The following is a 20689-nucleotide window of genomic DNA, read 5'->3' as shown; positions in this document are numbered from 1 at the left end:
TCTACCAGAATTAACCCTCCCCCAAAGAGAACAAATCCGTTCCAGTTATACCAATCACGTATCTAGGACTTGTGCTTATTATTCCCACCAAGTTTCATCCCGATCCCTCCACTCTAAGCGTTTTCCAAGATTTTAGGTTCCCCCTTCCAACTCTCCTAATGTCACCGGATCCGGTCGGGATTTAAAATGCAAGCTCTGAAACACGGTATCCTTCTAAATATCAAATTTCATTAAGATCGGATCACCCGTTCGTAAGTTAAAAATATCTCGATTTTCTAATTTTTCCGAATTAACACCCCTCCAACTCCCGCAAAGAGAGTGTATTTAGTCCGGTTATGTCAACCACATATCTAGGACTTCTGCTTATTCTTCCCACCAAGTTTTATCCTGATCTCTATGCTTTAAGCGTTTTCCAAGATTTGCCCCCCCCCCCCCAACTCCCCCAATAACACTGGGTCCGGTCGGGATTTAAAATAAGAGATCTGAGTAACGAGGTGCTTCTAAATATGAAACTTCATTAAGATCCAATCACTCCTTCGTAAGTTAAAAACACCTCATTTTTTCTAATTTTTCAGAATTAACCCTCCCCCCCCCAACTCCTCCAAAGAGAGCGAATCCGTTCCGGTTATGTCAATTACGTATCTAGGACTTGTGCTTATTTTTCCCACCAAGTTTCATCCCGATCCCGCAACTCTAAGCGTTTTCCAAAATTTTAGGTTCCCCCCTCCAACTCCCCCCAATGTCACCGGATCCGGTCGGAATTTAAAACGAGAGCTCTGAGACGCGATATCCTACTAAATATCAAATTTCATTAAGATCCGATCACCCGTTCGTAAGTTAAAAATACCTCATTTTTTCTAATTTTTCGAATTAACCGCGTCCCCCCCACTCCACGCCCCCAGATGATCGACTCGGGGAAACGACTATATCTAATTTAATCTGGTCTGGACTCTGATATATCTGCCAAATTCCATCGTCCTAGCTTATCTGGAAGTGCCTAAACTAGCAAAACCGGGACCGACTGACAAACCAACCGACAGAATTTGCGATCGCTATATGCCACTTGGTATTTACCAAGTGCCATAAAAATGAGACCTATAGAAGAGGGTCCAGACCCAAAATATTACGTGGAGTTATAAACAATTTAATCGGTAGAAATATCCGATGCTACAAGTACGTTTTAGTACCACAACATAGCACAATATGTATCAGATCAAAGTATCCAGTAGAAAGTGCCACAAAAATAGGTGATGAAATTAGAACTTGCCTGTTGATAAATACATTGATATTATGCGACAGAATCTTGTCTACTTTTTCCTTCATTTTCTCCTTTTCTGCTAATTCTAATTCAGCTACTTTGGCTGTAGAATCTACTTGAACTCGGGAACCAAATATCTCTGCAAAAGAAAACACTTTAAATAAGAAAAAAAATAAGGTGGTAGATAACAACTTGACCAAAGCCTTGTTTTCAGGTCACCCACATCCAGCACGGGTTGTGCAGACTATCGTTTTGAGTACCGGGTTTAACACGGGCGAATGCCTTCTCAGAACCCGTGTTCAACCATGCTATTCTTACTTGTTACACTTTTGAGGAACCATTGTCCAACACGCTTGGAACCCGTAAGATTTAAACGCTTTAAAATTTCGCTGGATTGAACACACATAACCTGAAAACAATTTTCGACGAACTCGCTCAAAACACACTTCAAACCCAGTGCCTAAAAACACCTCTCAAGCTTAAATTCAAACTGAAAAACACACGAACTAAAATCGAGCTACATTACACGCCCTTGTCCTTTCTTAAAAAAGAATCACCTTCTCAGAAAATAAGGCGGTGGTGTCTCGTTTTTTACTAAGAGCTACCCTTACCCCAAAATTATTTCTGACTCTAGTTTGGCTGAGTATAATAAAACACTTTGGTTAAGTATCAGGCCGAAATAATTCCCTGTCTCTATAATATTTTTTAAATAGCTGTGTCCAATTACTCAATAAACCAAATATGGATTCAAAAAATGCAGATAAGTCCAGATTCAGAAAAGATTCTAAGATTCAGAAAAAGCAGATAATCCAGCAATTGCAGATAAGTGCTGATTTTACTATTTCTAAGTTTCCCAATACTGGACTTTTTATCAGTTGGTGACGCCAGTGATCTTATAATGGATTCAATTTGCTTCTCTCTTAAAGTTAATGAAATGGTTAAAATACCTACTAGTAGGGAAAACACCTCTCTTGATATTATTCTCATTAATATGAACACTTTTGACAGTCCTCCTTTAGCTTTGCTCCCATTGGGCGGAAGTTATCAACTCTCCCTCCCTTTGTCTCCCTCTTGATACTTCAAGCATTTTTTTCTCAATCACCTATGATTCTAACCGCCACATCTTCCTTCATATCTTCCATATTGCTTAATTTTGGAATATCCACACAAAATCCGACCAATCAAAAATCAGTTCATTGTTTTTCTTTTTAGCAAAAGGAAATTTATAAGGCTTTTATTACGTCTCTCAATTAGGCACAGAAACGACCATCAATAATCCAGAAACACAAATTACAGACCCTGTACAAGATATTTCTCAGTATATTGCAAAACACAACAGAAAATTAACCGGCCACGATTTAGGCCCATTTTCAGGGCAGAGATTTATATCTATGTAATAATTAATGTAATTTACATATATGTTTCTTGTTCAACGTTATATTTTTTCTTTCTTTCTGTGCTTTTTTTTTTTTTTTTTTTTTTTTGGCAATGCGTCGTCCTTTTTGTTATTACGGTTTTCAATAAATAAATGAAAAAATTCCCCCCCCCCCAGCTAATGTATCAAATCGGTTTGATTTGCAGGCCTGCTTAACTAGAAATACACGTCTAGGCATAATTATTATCAATCACACGAAAAGAGGCATTTTACAATGAAAATTCCCCCCTCCCCCCCAAAAAGACATTTCTTCAAGACCTAGGGGGAGATACAAAAATCGAGGGAGCACAGGCCACCTCAAATTGACGCCATTGCACTGCCTGAGTCACCAGTTTAATTGAAATGGACGAGGATGAAAACCAATGGTAGGAGAATAGAAATAGATTGGAAACTAATATTTTCTCGACATGCGGCTAAATAGTTGGAACTTATACAAGAAACTAATAAAAAATAGTGATAATTACTTCGATCTTAAGGGTATGGACCATAGAACGTGATCCCTTTGAGGGTGAAAATCCCTTAAACCAAGCACCCATAGTTAAAGGTAATAAAGGAAGCTAATTTCATAGCTTTCGACTTTCATAAAAAAAATAATAATAATAATTAATTTTACGCCTTTCCACGTTCTTCTAAGTGGAGGATTTACTGTCCCAATGTCAAGTAATATTGTTGTTCCATGTTAAGTAATCACTACTTAATCTTAATAGGAAATGAATTAGTGAATAATGTTATTAACCTAACATTAACGAGGACAACTCTCAGTTAATCTTACAAAAAAAAGCAGGACGTAGGCTAACCTACATAAAAACTGGGTGCAGTAAATGCTTTACATTAACACAGAGTATTCGTATAAGTTTTATAGAAATAAACATAAACCCTTTTAGAAAAAGAGAAAGCACAATTCCTTTGAAGGACGAAAGATTTTTACAAATCTCACAGTCTTGCAACATTCTAAATACATATAGCATAGCTTGATATTTCAAAATCAAGACCAATAGATTGATCCCCAATCAATCCATTATGACGCTTAATGATTCGCTTAAACAATTTTTAAACGTTCGGTTAAGTTTTTTCCACTTTTCTAAAAAACAAATAGAAGAAACTTAAATACCTCAGTTTAATTGTTAAATTTTTTTTTTGTAAAACTGTTCAAATCAGTTCCCTAAACAAGGTAGTTCTCTTATACAAATCAGAAAGCTAAATTTACAAAAATATATATGTCAAGAATCGAAACTTAAAAATGCGGCACCCGTATGTGTTTTAGAACCTGCACAGACACCAGACTAAAAAACAAAAAACGAAAAAAAAAAAACGAGGAAGATTCACTCTTTATAGCTTAATTGTTTCAAGAAAGCCTTTTCTCTATTCTGATTTCAATCAATTGTAATTGTACTGACTAGGGTTATGCGTAAGATGTTGGAATTAAAAGATTATTTCATTTTTTTATGTCTTATCAACTTTTTCGAGCTGTACTTTCAAGAGTATGGATAAATTATAAGAGGGAAACTGGCGAAATTGTCGAAAAAATCTCCAACGCCATCTGACTTTCGGCATTTTTCTTTATTACAATAACTAGGCAAAATGAGTGCAATTGGTAAAATGTACTGACAAGTATCTAACTTCAATCTAAAAAAAAGCGAGGCTTGAAAATACCATGGAACACCAACACTAGACGGCATTAGTGGTTCTTTTGCAATTATGTCAGGTTCCATTTTTATAAGATACCCATACTCCTAGCAATGCGTCATTAATCCTCAGTTAGACTGGATTTGGACAGTGTTTTGTTACCATAAGAGTTTAGAGCTTTTATAGAATAACTATATTTTTCAAGACGTGAACTCTTTCGTTTCTTTCATGGTTATGATTGTAATAATTTATCTTTAAATAATAAATAATTTTTTCACCTTACCATATTTTTATGCAATTATCTTTTTTGACGTAACCCCCTATTTTTTTTTATGGATAAAGGGTCCCAGACATAAGGGCATATTTTAGTTTATTTTTAATCCCTGCATTAAAATTTTATTTGTTAATTATGTATCTACATATTTACATTTTAGCTACGCAGGTTTGAGATAACAAAAATAACACTTTCATACAGATCAAGAGTCAAACTCGCAAAACTAATACTGTAATCAAAAGCCTAAACTCACGGGTTGAGAGCAATCAAATAGAATTATAGAAACTAAAAGAAGAAGATGAAAAGAGACATACTTTAATCTTATCATAGTCCATGGGCGTGTTTGCAATAAGTATCTTGGCGTTTTCTATTCTCTTCGGTTGATTCACGCCAGGTTTTTTGTTCAAAAGGAAACCTTAAAAAAAAGGTGAAAGTATACAGCTTAAACAGCAGAAACCAGATCAAATTTTATAAAAACCTTAATAGGATATTGTAAAATCAGCATAACAGGCCATGATTTTTTATTATTATCCCTCCTTCATACCATGCCATGGTATTTCTAGGAGATGTGGTTTTGTTAAGTTTTTTGTTCACAATTGGTGTTAAGTAATAAAAAAAGTTAATACTATAAGCTTTAATAATGAATGACATAAAAACGCCTTGAGTCTTAACAGTAAGTACGTTTTAATGCACTAAAAGCCCTAGGGCTATAGCAACATAAAATAAAAAAGAAAATTAAATTCTAAATAATTGACATTACATTAACAATGAAAAAAACATATAAAAAAATTCTTCTTCTGTGTTTCCATAACCAGCCTGGGATATCATCCTAAATTTGTAACAGTCGCAAAACATTCATCACTCAATACATTCACTAGCCATCTCCCATCAATCCTAAATCTCCATATACTTCATTTGCGCACTCAGTCAATTCTTCACACTCAACCAATACATAACCCACACTCTCATCCATACTTCCACATATTGGGCAAAAGTAAGACCATCCTGCCCTTGCCTCCTCCCTAAATACTTCTTCCTTATCCCAAGTACTTACTTCCTTACTAACATTGAACCCTAGTTTGAAAATTTGGGCAAAATACGTCTGTATTGAATAAATGTGGCCGCTTTCAGGGACTGATTTTAGTGAATGAAGCAGTTCAAGGTCGTTCATCATTACTACTACCAAAGAGTGGCTTAGGTATACTCAAAGTGAAAAAAGGCTGCATCTCCATTATCTTTGAGGAAAAGCCTCATAAGCGAATTAGTCGAGAAGGCCCATGTTTGGTTAATATTACCTTATAGAAGTAAACCTTTGTGGATTTCTTTGAAGGTAGTTAAAGCTAATACTAAACAAAGACCGGATGAATATTTGCCAGGCTTTCGATCTCACGTAGTCCAAAGTTGCGGAAAGTCTGTAGCACTTTGTGGGAGAAGAATTTCTCCCGCCTATGATCTGTTCTAGAACTTAATTATTCTTTATGATCATCCATTACTTGTCATCACCACCAGCTTAAAATGGCCAATACAAACCAAATTTTACCCCCAAAATGCTTATAATGCAAAAAACAGGCTAGCATTGTAGCAGGCGTCACTAGCCATGATATTTGGGGAGGGGAGCCAATAGATATTACCGACCGGATAATCATCACATTTACCAACTAATTTGGGCAATATTACATTATTAAAATTGCCTCTTTTTTTACCGACTAAGCCCAATTTCTTCCGCTGATTTTACGTCATTTATTTCCACCAGCCCATTTACCAAATAAAAAAATGAGCCAGTGAGATAGCAGGGCTTGGCACCGTTATTTTAACCCCTCGAATTTATTTAACTACTGGCTAAAAACATCCACCATTAGAAAAACGGTGTAATCTTTCAGAAAATACTAATTTGATGTGAACATGAAAACACAGGTTCCATTATCATATAAATAATTAATTGTCATAAATAATAAATTATTTATATATATATGTATATATATATATTATCTTTTTAAGTGAGCAATAATTGTACATTTATTTATTTTCTCTCGAAAATGACCCCATATTTTTTGGGAAAAATTTATAGGATATTCTGGCCTAAAAGCTCGATTTAGATACGTCAGATGTTTGAGAAAATCCTTAAGAGCCTTCATTTTGGAAACAAATTATTCATATCAGTGACATCATTTTTGTATAGATCATTGCAGTATTGCAATAACGTTGCCACACTTATTTGGAAAAATTGAAGATTTTCATGGATGGAAAAGCTTACACTAAATTGCTTGAAGAGGAAAAACTGAATTGCTTGAAGAGGAAATTTTTTATATATTTTGACAAGGGATTACAACAATTCAAAAACCTTGAAAAAAAACCCATAAAATTGAAGCTTAGTAGAAATCGGGCTTGCTTTAATAATCAAATATCTTTGAGAATTAAAATAATGATTCTTGTGAACTACCTGGACCATCAAACGTGATTAAGACCAAAAGAAAACCCCAAAGAAATTGAATTCACCATGGCTGAAAATCAACAACCTGGACTATACAATGAGATAAGACCCACAGTGAAAATTTAAAAGAATTATAAATGATAACTCGTTGGAAGAAAAAGAAGTTTTGTCCCATCACCTGAACAACTAACAAATTTACAACCTGGACCACCATGTTAAACTAGACCAATTAGAGCAGCTAAAGTAAAGGTATGGGCAAATTGTTATAAGTAATGAAAATCCAAAATGAAGAAAAAAGAAAAATGGGGTTAGAAGACAAGCGACAGCGAAGTCAAAACATGCCAGAATTGAAGATGATAGTTAGGATAATTGCGTTCATGCATATATATATATATATATATATATATATATATATATATATATATATATATATATATATATATATATATATATATATATATATATATATATATATATATATCAAAAATAAATAAATTACAACTCTCTAAGCAGTCAAAAAGTCACACGTTTCTCCAGCTACGGCAACAACTGTACACTGTCTTTTTTGGTTTCTTCTACCCCAAGCACAGAAGCTAAAACCTATTCCCAGGGGAGTGTTTTGGTCAAAAGGGCAAAAAACTTCTGACGCATTTAAAAGCTATGGAAAAATTTACACATAAAATTCATGAGCCCCCACCCCCTTTCTACGTGAATGCCTGCAAAAACACTTACCAGAATCCAGAAATGAATCTAGAAGGGTTCCACCACTGATCTTTATTATTTGAATAGCGGTCAGGTCTCCAGAACCCTTTAGACGAAGGACCGCATCAACACAAAGATTAGAAAAGAAATCTTTGTGCTGGCTTAGGATCTTGGAACTAAGCGTTGTTCTTGCGATGTTCAGCAAGTCATTTTTGAAAGCCTCTTGATTTTCGCTATAAATACATAATGATGATTAGAGTTTTACAAGAATAAACATTTAATCCCATCATTTAGCCCTGTGAAGTTTTTAGCCCTCCCTCATTTAGCCTTATTAGATTACATGAAAAAAAACAGACAAAAAAAAATATATTGAATCCAAAAATTCAGTCGATCAAAAAGCAGATACCCATCATTGGCTAAGTGAAACCATTTTATTACTAATGATTATAATGAACACTGTTTTATTCATCAATTGATGCAGCAGAATTGATTTTCTACCTGAACTAGAGTAATAAATTAAATGGCAAATATACAAAACAAGAGCTAAGAGCTCATATGGCACTTGTGATGAGGCCAGAAGAGCCAAGAGCTCATATGGTATGAGCTCTAACAAAATTCTAATAATCAATAGATTGACTTAAAAGGAAAATCAGAGGCTTAATGCCGGTCAGGATTTAAAATAAAAGCTCTGAGTCACGATGTCCTTCTAAATATCCAAATTCATTAAGATCCGGTCACCCACTCGTATGTTATAAATGTCTTATTTTTTATCTCCCTTCAGCCTCCCAGATGGTCGAATCAGGGAAAACGATTTTATAAAGTCAATTTGTGCAGCTTCCTGACACGTCTACCAATTTTCATCGTCCTAGCACGTCCAGAAGCACCAAACTCGCCAAAGTACTGAACAACACTCCCTAACTCCCTCAACGAGAGCGAATCCAGAACGGTTACGTCAATCACACATCTACGACATTTGCCTATTCTACCCACCAAGCTTCATTTCGATTCTTCCACTCTAAGCATTTTTCAAGATTTCCGATTTTCCCCTCCAACTCCCCCCAATGTCAACAGATCTGGTTGGGATTTGAAATAAGAGCTCTGAGACATGAGTTCCTTCTAAATATCAAATTTCATTAAGATCCGGTCACCCATTCTTAAGTTAAAAATACCTCAATATTTCTATTTTTCCAAATTAACACCCCCCAGCTCCTCTAAAGAGAACGAATCCGTTCCAATTATGTCGATCACGTATCTAGAACTTGTGCTTATTCTTCTCATCAAGTTTCATTCCGATCTCTCCACTCTAAGTGTTTTCCAAGATTTCTGTTTCCCCTCTCCAACCCCCTGATCCTGATGTCCCCGCATCCGATTCGAGTCGAAAATGGAGCATCTTAGACATAAGATCCTTCTATATATCAAAGCTCCGATCACCTATTCACAAGATAAGACACCCAAATTTTCACGTTTTCCAAGAATTCCAGTTTCCCCCTCCAACTCCCCCCAATGTTACAGGACCTGGTCAGAATTTAAAATAAGAGCTTTAAAGCACAAGATTCTTCTAAATATCAAATTTCATTTCGATCTGATCACCAGTTCGTAATTTACAAATACCTCATTTTTTATAATTTTTACGAATTATTCCCCCCCCCCCAACTCCACCAAAGAGAGCGGATCCGGTCTGGTTACGTCAGTCACGTATCTTGGACTTTTTTTATTCTCCCCCCAATTTCATCCTGATCTCTCTGCTTTAAGTATTTTCCAAGATTTCCGCCCCCCCCCCCCCCGATGACGCTCGATCCAGTCGGGATTTAAAATAATAGATTTGAGTTACGAGGTCTTTCTAAACATAAAGTTTCACGAAGATCCGATCACTCCTTCGTAGGTTAAAATTACGTCATTTGTTTCTAATTTTTCAGAATTTCAGGGGAGAATCAACTCTCCCCAATGTCACCGGATCTGGTCAGGATTTAAAATAAGAGCTCTGAGACACGATATCCTTCCAAACATCAAATTTCATTAAGATCCATCACCCTTCCGTAAGTGAAAAATACTTCAATTTTTCTACTTTTTCCGAATTAACCCCCCCCCCCCAGATGATCAAATCGGGAAAACGACTATTTCTAATTTAATTTGGTCCAGTTCCTGATACGCCTGCCAAATTTCATCGTCCTAGATTACCTGGAAGTGGCTAAAGTAGCAGAACCGGGACAGACCGACAGAATTTGCGATCACTATATGTCACTTGGTTAATACCAAGTGCCATAAAAGCTCAAAGATGACACACCGTCTGTTACTGATTGATTACCACATAAAAACTGTACTATTAATTGCTAAGCCACTGCACGATGTTAGGGTATTATTTACAATCATTGCATAGCCCCTGCACGAAGAAAAAGTTTCCAAACTTAAAATGTATTAAAACGAATAACAGGTAGACAAATTACGACCAATATCTAACCCCACCCCTGAGGATCAACACTTTTTAAGATTCTTACCTACAAGTTACTCTGTGATAATGGACATCTCCAAATTGGAGATGATATCTCCAAATAATGAAACCTTGACGCTTGCTATCGCCTGGTCTAAAATCTCTTGTTTAAAGCTATTTTGACTGTAACAAAATTTGCAGAAAATCGAGCTGAAATTTTGTCTGAAACTTAAGCGTGACTCAAAAGCGACAATACCTCTGAACATTAAGTCACTCTCTTCCTTTCGCCCAAAGTTTCTTGTCCCAAAAGTTTCGAGTGATTTGGAGGTCGGAGAAGGGGTCGAATGAAGATAACAAAGGAACATCTTTTAGCACTTGTTTCAACAATAAATCTGGTTTTGACATCAAACAATAAATTTTTTGATACCGCATCAAAAAATTGAATCGGTAGTCATTCTCAGCTCCTCAAGTAGCATTGACCATCATTAAAAAAGAAACTGATCGTCTTGGTGTGGGCCGATGTTCTATCAAAGCTAAGATAGAAGCTAAGAGAAAACCAGCAATTTCTTCAGCACCGAGAAAAATCTTGAAGTTCAAGAGGCACATGTGACACCATTTCCCTGCCTCAATTCAAACACAAAAGACAGAATAGCAAACTTAGCCAAACTCAGAAACAGAAATGAATTGTAGAAATAGATGGCAGCACTTTCAAGGGGATATAGTCCTTTGAAATTTCAATTTTTCGATTTATTATTCTAACAAAACATTTTAGCAATGGGAGGGGGAACCCTAGTATACCTAAACAACTTTCATAATTCAACTGAATCAATCCGAAACTGTAGCCTGCTTTCATGGAGCTTTCCCCTGGAGCGCATATCGTGGCTGGAAGAAGAAAAATTAGCAGGAGAATTTCACATAGTCCTCTCTGACCTAGGCTTATTAAACTACATTTCAATTAAATCGACTAGAAGTCCACAGTTTCCGTAAAAAAAGGAAGGCTAGATCCTTATCACTTTCTTCCAGTAATTCTAAATCCACCTAATATGAAAAAAAGAACACACGCAAAAATTGGACAAAAGGAATGTGTTGCTCTTGTCACACATTAAATACAGAAATACAAGATACGATACGAGATTGTCGATATCTCGATGACGATATAGCTTATAAACAGCTAGATTTGTTTTTTTTTATCCTTGCACAACCCTCGTTAGGAGTAACATACAAAAAAAAAGAGAAGAAGATATGGTAAGAAATTAAAATAAAAAATTAATCACGGTATACCTATTATTTTTTGTGGATTTTTCAAGAGCCTCTTTCGCGGCTTTGACAGCTTTTCTCCACCCAGAAATGATAGTTTGTGGATGAAATTTCATTTCGATCAACTTTTCAGCTTCTCGTAACAATTCTGATGCTAGAAAAAAAAATCTTTATTTATACCAATCTGCATAAAAGAAGAGCACTCTAACCACCTTTAGAAAATCCCAAGAAATACACCTCCCACCCCAACTACAAGAATTTCGACAATTACGTGTAAAAATTCAGTCAAGTCCAGATATCCAGGCCATCCATCTAACCATTTTTTCTTGCTGCCTATATTCCCCTCTATAACTTAGGATGACACAGATAACTCACTTACTGAATCAATACTAGATATCAAAATCACCCCCCGACAAATTCATCAGTTAAAAATCATTCCCACATTTCCGCTAGCTTATTCAAATCTTGCCTAGCAGAAATTGCTTTTACTATCAGACTTTCTAAACTTTTAAAATCAATCAAGTAAAAATATGCCAGTCCATACGCGATCCAATAAAGGCAAATTATGATGAATACTGGAAAGAGGGGGGGGGGGCATCTGTATTCATGGCTGGTCACAAGTTATATTATCGAACCTCGTTCAACACAATCATCATTAATTATCTGACGTAATAAATACTTAACTAGTGACGGGGTCAATGATCAATTAGGCTCCCGTATCTTTTCTTTCTGACCTCACCAAATAGAATAGGGGATCATAGAAAATTAGGGGAGAACTAATTAAGTCACAATTAAAAGATCTAACAACCTTTTAAGAAACACAGACGATCAAAGAACGCCAAGTCACTCATTCAAGGGCCCTATCGACGCCTCTACGATCAATTACATTATCAGATGAAAATCTTTTGAACGTTTCAAAGATATGAGAATGCGTCCATGGAGTTAAAATGAATCATGCAACTCCTATAGGGAAAAAACTAAATTATTCAAAAAGGCTTCATAGATACATTTTAAAGGTGGGCATAATACACCTTGCTGAATCCAGGATCTTGCATGCAATTTGGCAAACACCATTTTAAGGCCGCAATACTTTAGTCCTTGTGATTATTTCCTTTCACGTACTGGGCATGCATACTATTAACATTAGTAAAAAGATCCCATTTTTATCACAATATCTCCCAGAGAATTCTTTTGATCTTCCATTAAGCTTTTCACCTTTGGCTTTCAATATACAACACACCTCTCTTGTCAATTTTGCTTAGTTGTTAATCTAGTGCCCTTAATAAACACGAAGCAATATATAGTCTCATGGGAGCTTTTTTCCTATTCCTAGCAATACCATTAGTAACAGTAGGTATTAAAGAGAGCTATCTTCACGCTCCCGCTACAGAATATTAACAGTAGGCACTAAAGAAAACATCTTCAGGCTCCCATTACAGAATATAGTGTTTATGTCTTCTGTGTATCTATGATATATATTCCATATAGTTTAGTTTCGAAGATTAACTGAAGCTGTATCTGAGTTTGTACTCAATGTTATTAGTAAAATATAATGATTGTTAAAATGCTACAATTAATGCTACAAATGCTACAATAATTCATGGACCGAAAGGGGTAAACAACAAAAGGTGCAAACAAATTCTAGTGAGGCGGGGAAAGAATATTTCTCAAACATGCATCAAGAGCTGGTTTTAAGATGCAGTTTCTTAAGAAAGTCTTATTCATCAAAGTATTTTTTGAATTCAATTGGATAAGTTAGTTGAATCTATTAAAAATTAATAGAATACGCCTTAATTTTGAATTAAAATACAATTTTTATTGCTCCAATGACCCATCACTTTCCTTCCAAGGTTATTTTTTAACATAGGTAAACCACATCATCAAAAATAGGTGCTCAAGCCAGCTACATTTATGCTTCCGTTACAAAATCGATTTTCTGCTTATCTATGACAAAAACTTCAGAGAAGTTGAGAGAAAGCTTTCCAAGTAAAAAAAAATTACACATCCTTTTAAATTGAATAGCTAGAAACAAATTATTACCTAACACAGTTACAGAAGTAGTGCCATCTCCAACTTCATCATCCATACCTTTTGCTATGTCAACAAGGACTTTGGCAGCAGGATTGTCAACCCCAATTGATTTTAAAATTGTTGCACCATCATTTGTCATTTCCACCTAAGAAAGACAATGGAGGATTAACAAACCTTAAATTATTCAATTATTAATTTATTCGTAATATTAATTAATCCACACATGAAACTAACTTCTATCTCCCTAGAGAAAAGGCAAGAACCTCAGCGAAAAAAGAAAAGCATAATCAAGAAAGTATTTCAATACTGTCCCGGATAAACACGCACCCTTGTAATACTGGGTTAGCACCACTAGAATTAAACACAAATCTCTTACTAAGAAATATAACTAGATAGTTAATCAAGGTTGTCACCCCTGGTACTAATATACATCCGTGGTACTTTTTTATGGGGTGTGGTATGCTTTTTATGGGCTAAGAAACCCCACTTGAGGAAAGAGAAGACATCAAGGAAGAGCTTCAATACCGCCATGACAAACACACACCCTTTGCAGTATGAAATTAGCAACTCTAGAACACGAGGTGCTAATGTTAGCACCCATGGTACTAATTTATCACTCTCTTACTAAGAAATATAACTAGATAGTTAATCAAGGTTGTCACCCCTGGTACTAATATACCATCCGTGGTACTTTTTTATGGGGTGTGGTATGCTTTTTATGGGCTAAGAAACCCCACTTGAGGAAAGAGAAGACATCAAGGAAGAGCTTCAATACCGCCATGACAAACACACGCCCTTTGCAGTATGAAATTAGCAACTCTAGAACACGAGGTGCTAATGTTAGCACCCATGGTACTAATTTACCACTTGTGCTCGTTTATTTTATGGGGTATGATATGGTTTTCTGAAATACAGAACATCAATCCCAACAAACTGAATATCTTACAGTCTGAACCAAAGGTACTAGTAAATTTATCTTCAATTCTAGAATGTGCTATATTTTAGGGGGTTAGGTACATTTTAACTACCACTGTAATATCATAGATTTCAGAGAGTGATATTATACACATAGTAATTTGTGGACTGAAAATGAGGATGCGCTAAAGAAGAGGCTTTAATTTAAATATAAGACCACGCATACATTTTTTGAAACCCGGGACTACACTTCACAAAATTTCAATATGGAGGAAACAGAAGTTTGAAAAAAAATCTCTTTTTTCAACAAGAAAACAACAATTATTCAAAAATTCGAGTAAATTTACTTTTACTAAATGCTTCAAAAATTTAAAATAGTTTTTAATAACGCGTACACTTGAACAGGGTTGCCACCAGGTGAAAAAAATAAATCATAAGATTCTCGAAGAAAAATGAAAAAATCAGCAAAAAAATCACTGGATTGTTGAGAAAAATCACTAAATTAGCATCAAAATTACATATAGCTGCTTCAACAGACAAGGTGATTTTGAGTTTTAAAAACGCCAGTTTTAATAGCTTTTAACACTGTTTTATCAATACAATTTACTTGTTTGTTTATTATATTCAACAAGATATTGAAAAATCTTTTAATTTGGTTTCGTCTCTGTCTAAGCAAAAATCACCCCAGCATTCCGAAAATACCTTTCTTGTACTCTTTTAAAAATAATCAGAAAAGAAAATTCTCACCCACCGCCCGCATTTTATTCAATTGGCGCCATTGGCTTATCTCCCCGATGTGTGATTGTTGACTTGGCTAGCGTTGATCTGACCGAATTATTTACTTTTTCTTTTTAGAAATTTTTGCTTGACCATTTAAAGCCCCTCTTTTTCCCTATACATTTAGAAACCCTTTTCTTTTTGCTATATTTAGGCTAGTATAATTGCTGGAACATAGGCGCAGATTTTGAAAAACAAATTGACAAGAAAAAAAATTATATATCTTTAACTTTATGCCTCAATTTTATAACAAAAATTAAACAAAATATCGAAGTTGCTTTTACATTCAAAATACCTATAACATCTTTAGAAAATACAGCCAAAGATATAATTCCCCAAAAACATGCAAAGTGCTGTGAATACCTTCTTCTTGTGCAAAAAATAATGTAGGGAGACCCCAAAAAATTTAGAAAATAAAATCAAACAACATGATATTGCAATATATTATTTCTTAAATTATAAAAAAAAACAGAAACTTCTGATTTAGCAGTAGTGGAACGTCTGTTTGATCTTCCGTACGACAATGTTATGTTTGATGAAGCAAAATTAATTAATATTTGTGCTGGGTATTATAAAGTATTAGTGAAAATATAAAAATTGAATACAACAAAACCATGTATAACTAGAGTCAGTATGAATGGCGAAGGGTAAGCATCGATTAAATTAAATTTATAATAATTTATGCCCACTAGTAAGTAGTCAACCCCCCTGAGACTCTGGGCAGGCGTGCCTTGCTAAAAGATAACAAACAAGTATCAGTCCCATATGAGAGGCAAACTTAATCCCGCCCTTTACCGTGCCATTTAACCGAGCACTTGGAAAACAATAGATTCTATGATTATCTTAGCTCTATGACTATCTACCTTAACTCTTCTGCCCTAGGAATGACGCATGGACGGATAATAAATAGACTTATCTATTAACAAATGAACTAACATAATTTTTTATACAATCCTAATGAGGGGATTAATGCCAGATTGGCCTCTCACTCAATCAGACTATCTGTCTTGGTTTTGTCTACAATTAGCCATGGCTTGATGCCTACAACTATTCGATTTTAATTCAAAATCAACGGAGTCAAGTAGCCTGCTCAAGAAATAAAAAGTAATCCAAAACAGGGAAGAAAGTGTTAAATATAAAGACTTAACAATTTAATTATTATATTATCAATAAAGAGATTTTGCCAGTTCAGTCTTATATAAGTTTAATTTTTAAACGGAATAATTAAAAAATGCATGAATGGATTTCCTGCTTCTTTCGCTATCCTTGCAACACGTGGGGTTGAACCTAGAAACTTTTAATCAACAGGCACAATTTTCTGCACCACGCTATCACAAGGTATTCAATATTATTATTTTCCAAGGAAGTTTTGCACATATTAGGTCATACATAAGTCTGACTTTAAAATGCAAGATAAATAACCTTTGAAAAAAAGGCAATAAGCAGGTTTAGCAACGCAGAAGATTCATTAAATTAATCAAACGAAATACTTTCTTGACACGTAATTTGCTTTTAATTAATTTAACCTACGACAAACCTATTCTTTTGAAATAAAACCCTATTTAGTTTTCAAGAGTCCCATCCCAGAAGATCATTCACATGTACAATAGTATATATCAGACATCCTGTTACGTCATTATGTATTGTTGCGTGATTTAAATTTGAATTCTTTTCGTCATTTTTCTGTTTTTTTTTAGTATGGCGTTTATGCGTGTTCTGTTTTTTTAAATGTTTTATTTAAGTTAATTTTTTGTTTATATAATTTCGACGTTCATAACAGCTTCCAGCTGTGAAGCCAAAATATATGGACTTTTATTATTATTTTGTGTTTAAACTCGTTTTTAGTTCATAACCATCTTAAACATCGTACCTGTTATTCACAGATTTTCGTTTCAACTGAATACAGAAATGATAAACATATTGGCGGATTGAAAAGAGGTTGCTTTCTTAACTAAGCACAGAAAAAAATCTTACAATAGGTCAATCTAAAGTTTATAATATGATAACGACTAAATGTCAAAGCTCTAACTAAACTTTCAAAAGGATATCGCTAATAAAACAACAAAACAACCAATTTCGATTAATCTCTCTATGCAAATCGGTTTTGCAATACCACTTTATAAAAATTGGTGTGTGCAATTTTTTTTTACCCAGTCTCTCAAATTTCACAGTCAGGCTACAAACATTCGAAGGTTTTTGATGACAACTAGTCCCCTGTTCTGGTACTCAAACACACAAAAGTATCGTCAAATTTATACATGATTAAAACAGGTATTTTTCACTGGTAGAGCACCGCCCTCTCAAAAGTCAATCATTATCAACTCAGTAAAGTTCAGCTTCTCAACTACCAAAAATGAAAAAATGGGCTTACAACTCCTTCATTTCGTCCCATTCCAACAAGAATCTTATCCATGCCTTTAGGGCCCAGCGTGGATTTTACGAGATCTCCAATGGCAATTGCTCCAATAAAGGAGGAGAGACGTGCAATCTCTGCCTTCTCTTCATCAGCCTCGGCTTTCAATATCCTCACTGGGTTTAAGGACACCTAGGAAAACCGTAAATATAAGCTAATTATCTACAACTTTAAGAAGCATGAAGATAGGATAATAAAATCTTAGATTTTGAAATTACTAAACACAGAGAAAGGTCAATAATGGCAAAAAGAAAATGTTATATATTTAGCTCTGAGGTTCACAGCCCAGTCTGAACAACACTTTTATGTAGCAAATAAAATCAAATCAGCAAAAGTTGGACAGGACAATTAAATAGAATTTTGACAACCATAGTCTTTAATGGATCAGAATCAATTGGGAATTGAACAGACTTTCCCAATTCTTGAAATGATTTTACTATGTAGTTCTGTTCTTCATAAAAAATAAGATTTTTTTTAGACAAAACTATTTCTTAAATTCCCTGAGACTGGATGATCTAATTTGTTTGCAGCTAGTTTATTATGAAACAGATCAATTCCATGATAAAAGAATGGTTTCTATTGCTTAACAATACTCGTTTTTGTAGTTGCTTTCATTTTTTGTTTATTTATGAGTATTTCTTAAAAAAAAGTCAGTAGTAAATATGTCATCTAGTGCTAAGCATATTGTTAACAAGCCCTGCTCAATGAAGCTATGATAATATCTCTATTCAGTTTTATGATGATACATTTCCTGATGAATTTGTTTTTCTGAATTTTTTAACGTAAGTAAAGATTTCCATAGCTAATACCAGGTATGTGTGCAGGCTTTTATCCTATGGATTTAGGAGTAGGATATGAATCCACAAAATCAGCAAATTATAAAAAAAGATAAGGTATTACAGGATAAACTGCAAAAATCGCAACGTTTTACGGATCGTTTGGCTAAATGTTCTCTTATCCTTCTTGGATTTACTGCTTGCACTTGTTTGTGTCATTTGAAAGATCTTGTGATACTTGATACTACCAAGTGACATTATTCTATCAACCTAACATTATCAAGAGGATTTGATACCTTAAAAGATCACCCTTTTTGGCTTAACTATTTAGTAGTGACTGGGTGGTCTTACTTTAACTTATAGAATTCAGACTATAGATCTTAATAAACAGCCAAAAATTAAATTCTGACACCTATTTTCCTTGAAGTCTTAGGAGAAACATCCACACCCCCCCGTTTTTATTGACAATAGAAAGATTAAGTTTTAATGAAACTTATATGATTAGAAAAACAGAATTTGGTTAATTGGAGCAGAATTTTCTTTCAGAGAAGGACAATCCCTAAAAAAGTTCTATCACACCTATTTAGTAGATAATAAAAGTCAGTCTAAAAGAATTATCATTTCATTAGTTTAGCTATGTTGGGAGTTCCCTGTGGGGTCACGCACTTTGATTGACACACTCACCACCAAAAGGGAAATGGTTTTGCTGTTTGAGTCAAACCCCAAACTTTTGACAGCTTTCAATGATACTGAGATTTTACCTTTTGTACATAAAGAAAGCTATGTTACAATAGAAGTTCAAAATCTTAATTTTTCTTTGCTTTATACTAATTGTCTAGTTTAATACTTTTTTCCCTAAAAACATAGATACAGTACAAGCTGCAGTTTTGGCTTCTCTAGGTGTTATGTCCACTGGCTCATCTTCCTCATATGAAGGAGAACCATCATCAATAGTTAGGGATCTTATCATTTCTTCATCAGTTAATATGCTGAATCCTGCTACCCCCTTGCCAGTAAGTGGTAAATTCTTTAAATATTAGTATCTTGTCTGATGACAGATGCATTTTCACCTCATTCCACTCAGGCCCAATGTGTAGATTGGTAGCCCCACTTCATTTTGTTCTTCAACTGGCCCATTTTCAGTTTCAGCTCAATTTTCTGGAAGTTTGAATCCACAGGACTGAAAGCAGTTGACTATTGTTTTGCTTACTATGTTGCCCCAACATTTTTGGGCAAATTGCACAGCCGCTAAGAGATTGATATTGTACACCTTTTTGTCTTCAATGTCAGAAATATATTTTAAGACTACTTCAAATCTGTAAAGTATCTTTGAAGTTTTTAATTATTCTTGCGTCTACTGGCTGTAATTAAGATGTTGTTGCATAATAGTTTGGCAGATTTATTCTGTATAAGAAGGGTTGCCCCCTCCTCAATACTTTGCTCTTTATGCTAAAGTTGTTAGCACTCTTACAATGGCTTCCTGTTCTAATAAAGCGGCCCTGTGCTTCAGTAGCCACTGTAAAAAAATGACAAACAGTCAAACATTAGTGTAAAGAGCATAGCATTGAGGAGGGGGCAACCCTTCATATATAGAATAATTTCTATTCATTTTTCAAATAATGCCAGTAAATCTGGCTCACCCTCTATGAAATATACCTTCCCCCCCCCATGGAAATTTCATCCAACATAAAGTGCACCTCCCTATCAAATTCCCTTCAGACAGTTCCATCTTTGCTGAGAATCCCCCTCCCTATAAAATTGCTTGCAGACAATTCAGCTTGAAAAACTCACCTTAGCATTCTTTCATTTGGATAAGACTTTAATCTCTAATTGGCTTCTCAATCACTCAAGAAATGCCCCCTTCCATGGAAAGTATTTCCCAGAAATTGAAACACAAAGAAAATAGCCCCCAGACAATTTCCCTGGAATATCTCCACATGAAGAATTTGGCAAAGAGAATGTACAACAATTAAAAAAAAATTGTATAGTGGTTATGTCAAATATTCCTCCCCAAGGAAGATTCTCCCTATAGAAATCCACACCAAACACAACCCCCCAATAAAAAAAAATGTCTGAATACTTCCTAATAACAAATACTGTACATAAAAATGGAAAAATTTCATAACTTACAAGCCTATCCTTGCTATCCCAAATTTTGGGGTAAAATGGGGATGGGAGGGGGTCTAATTGCCCCCGAATCTTTCTGGTCATTTAAAAAGGCACTAGAACTTTGATTTCCATTCAAATGCACCTTCTCTCAATCTTCTAGGACCAGTATTTCTATACAACCACCCCTGATAAAAAACAAAAACAAATGAAAATGCATCCATGTCTTCTGACAAAAAAACCACATATCTGCAGATAGT

At 34.8% G+C, this 20689-nt stretch overlaps 1 protein-coding gene across 1 annotated transcript in view; it reads right to left on the bottom strand.

The window, feature by feature from the left end:
* Nucleotides 1-20689, bottom strand: part of LOC136024926 (T-complex protein 1 subunit beta-like) — a 59674-nt gene that overhangs the window by 19434 nt on the left and 19551 nt on the right. Inside the window, exons 2-7 of the mRNA XM_065700507.1 lie at nt 17506-17679; nt 13452-13587; nt 11436-11565; nt 7757-7959; nt 4908-5008; nt 1264-1395 (exon numbers count right to left, since the gene is read on the bottom strand). Coding sequence (XP_065556579.1) covers nt 1264-1395; nt 4908-5008; nt 7757-7959; nt 11436-11565; nt 13452-13587; nt 17506-17679 — 876 coding nt within the window. The remainder of the gene's footprint in view (nt 1-1263; nt 1396-4907; nt 5009-7756; nt 7960-11435; nt 11566-13451; nt 13588-17505; nt 17680-20689) is intronic.

The sequence above is a fragment of the Artemia franciscana genome, chromosome 3 (assembly GCF_032884065.1).
Source record: "Artemia franciscana chromosome 3, ASM3288406v1, whole genome shotgun sequence".
In the NCBI taxonomy this organism is placed as follows: domain Eukaryota; kingdom Metazoa; phylum Arthropoda; class Branchiopoda; order Anostraca; family Artemiidae; genus Artemia; species Artemia franciscana.
Note: the sequence above shows the minus strand (reverse complement) of the source record. Positions and strands in the feature narration are given on the sequence as shown.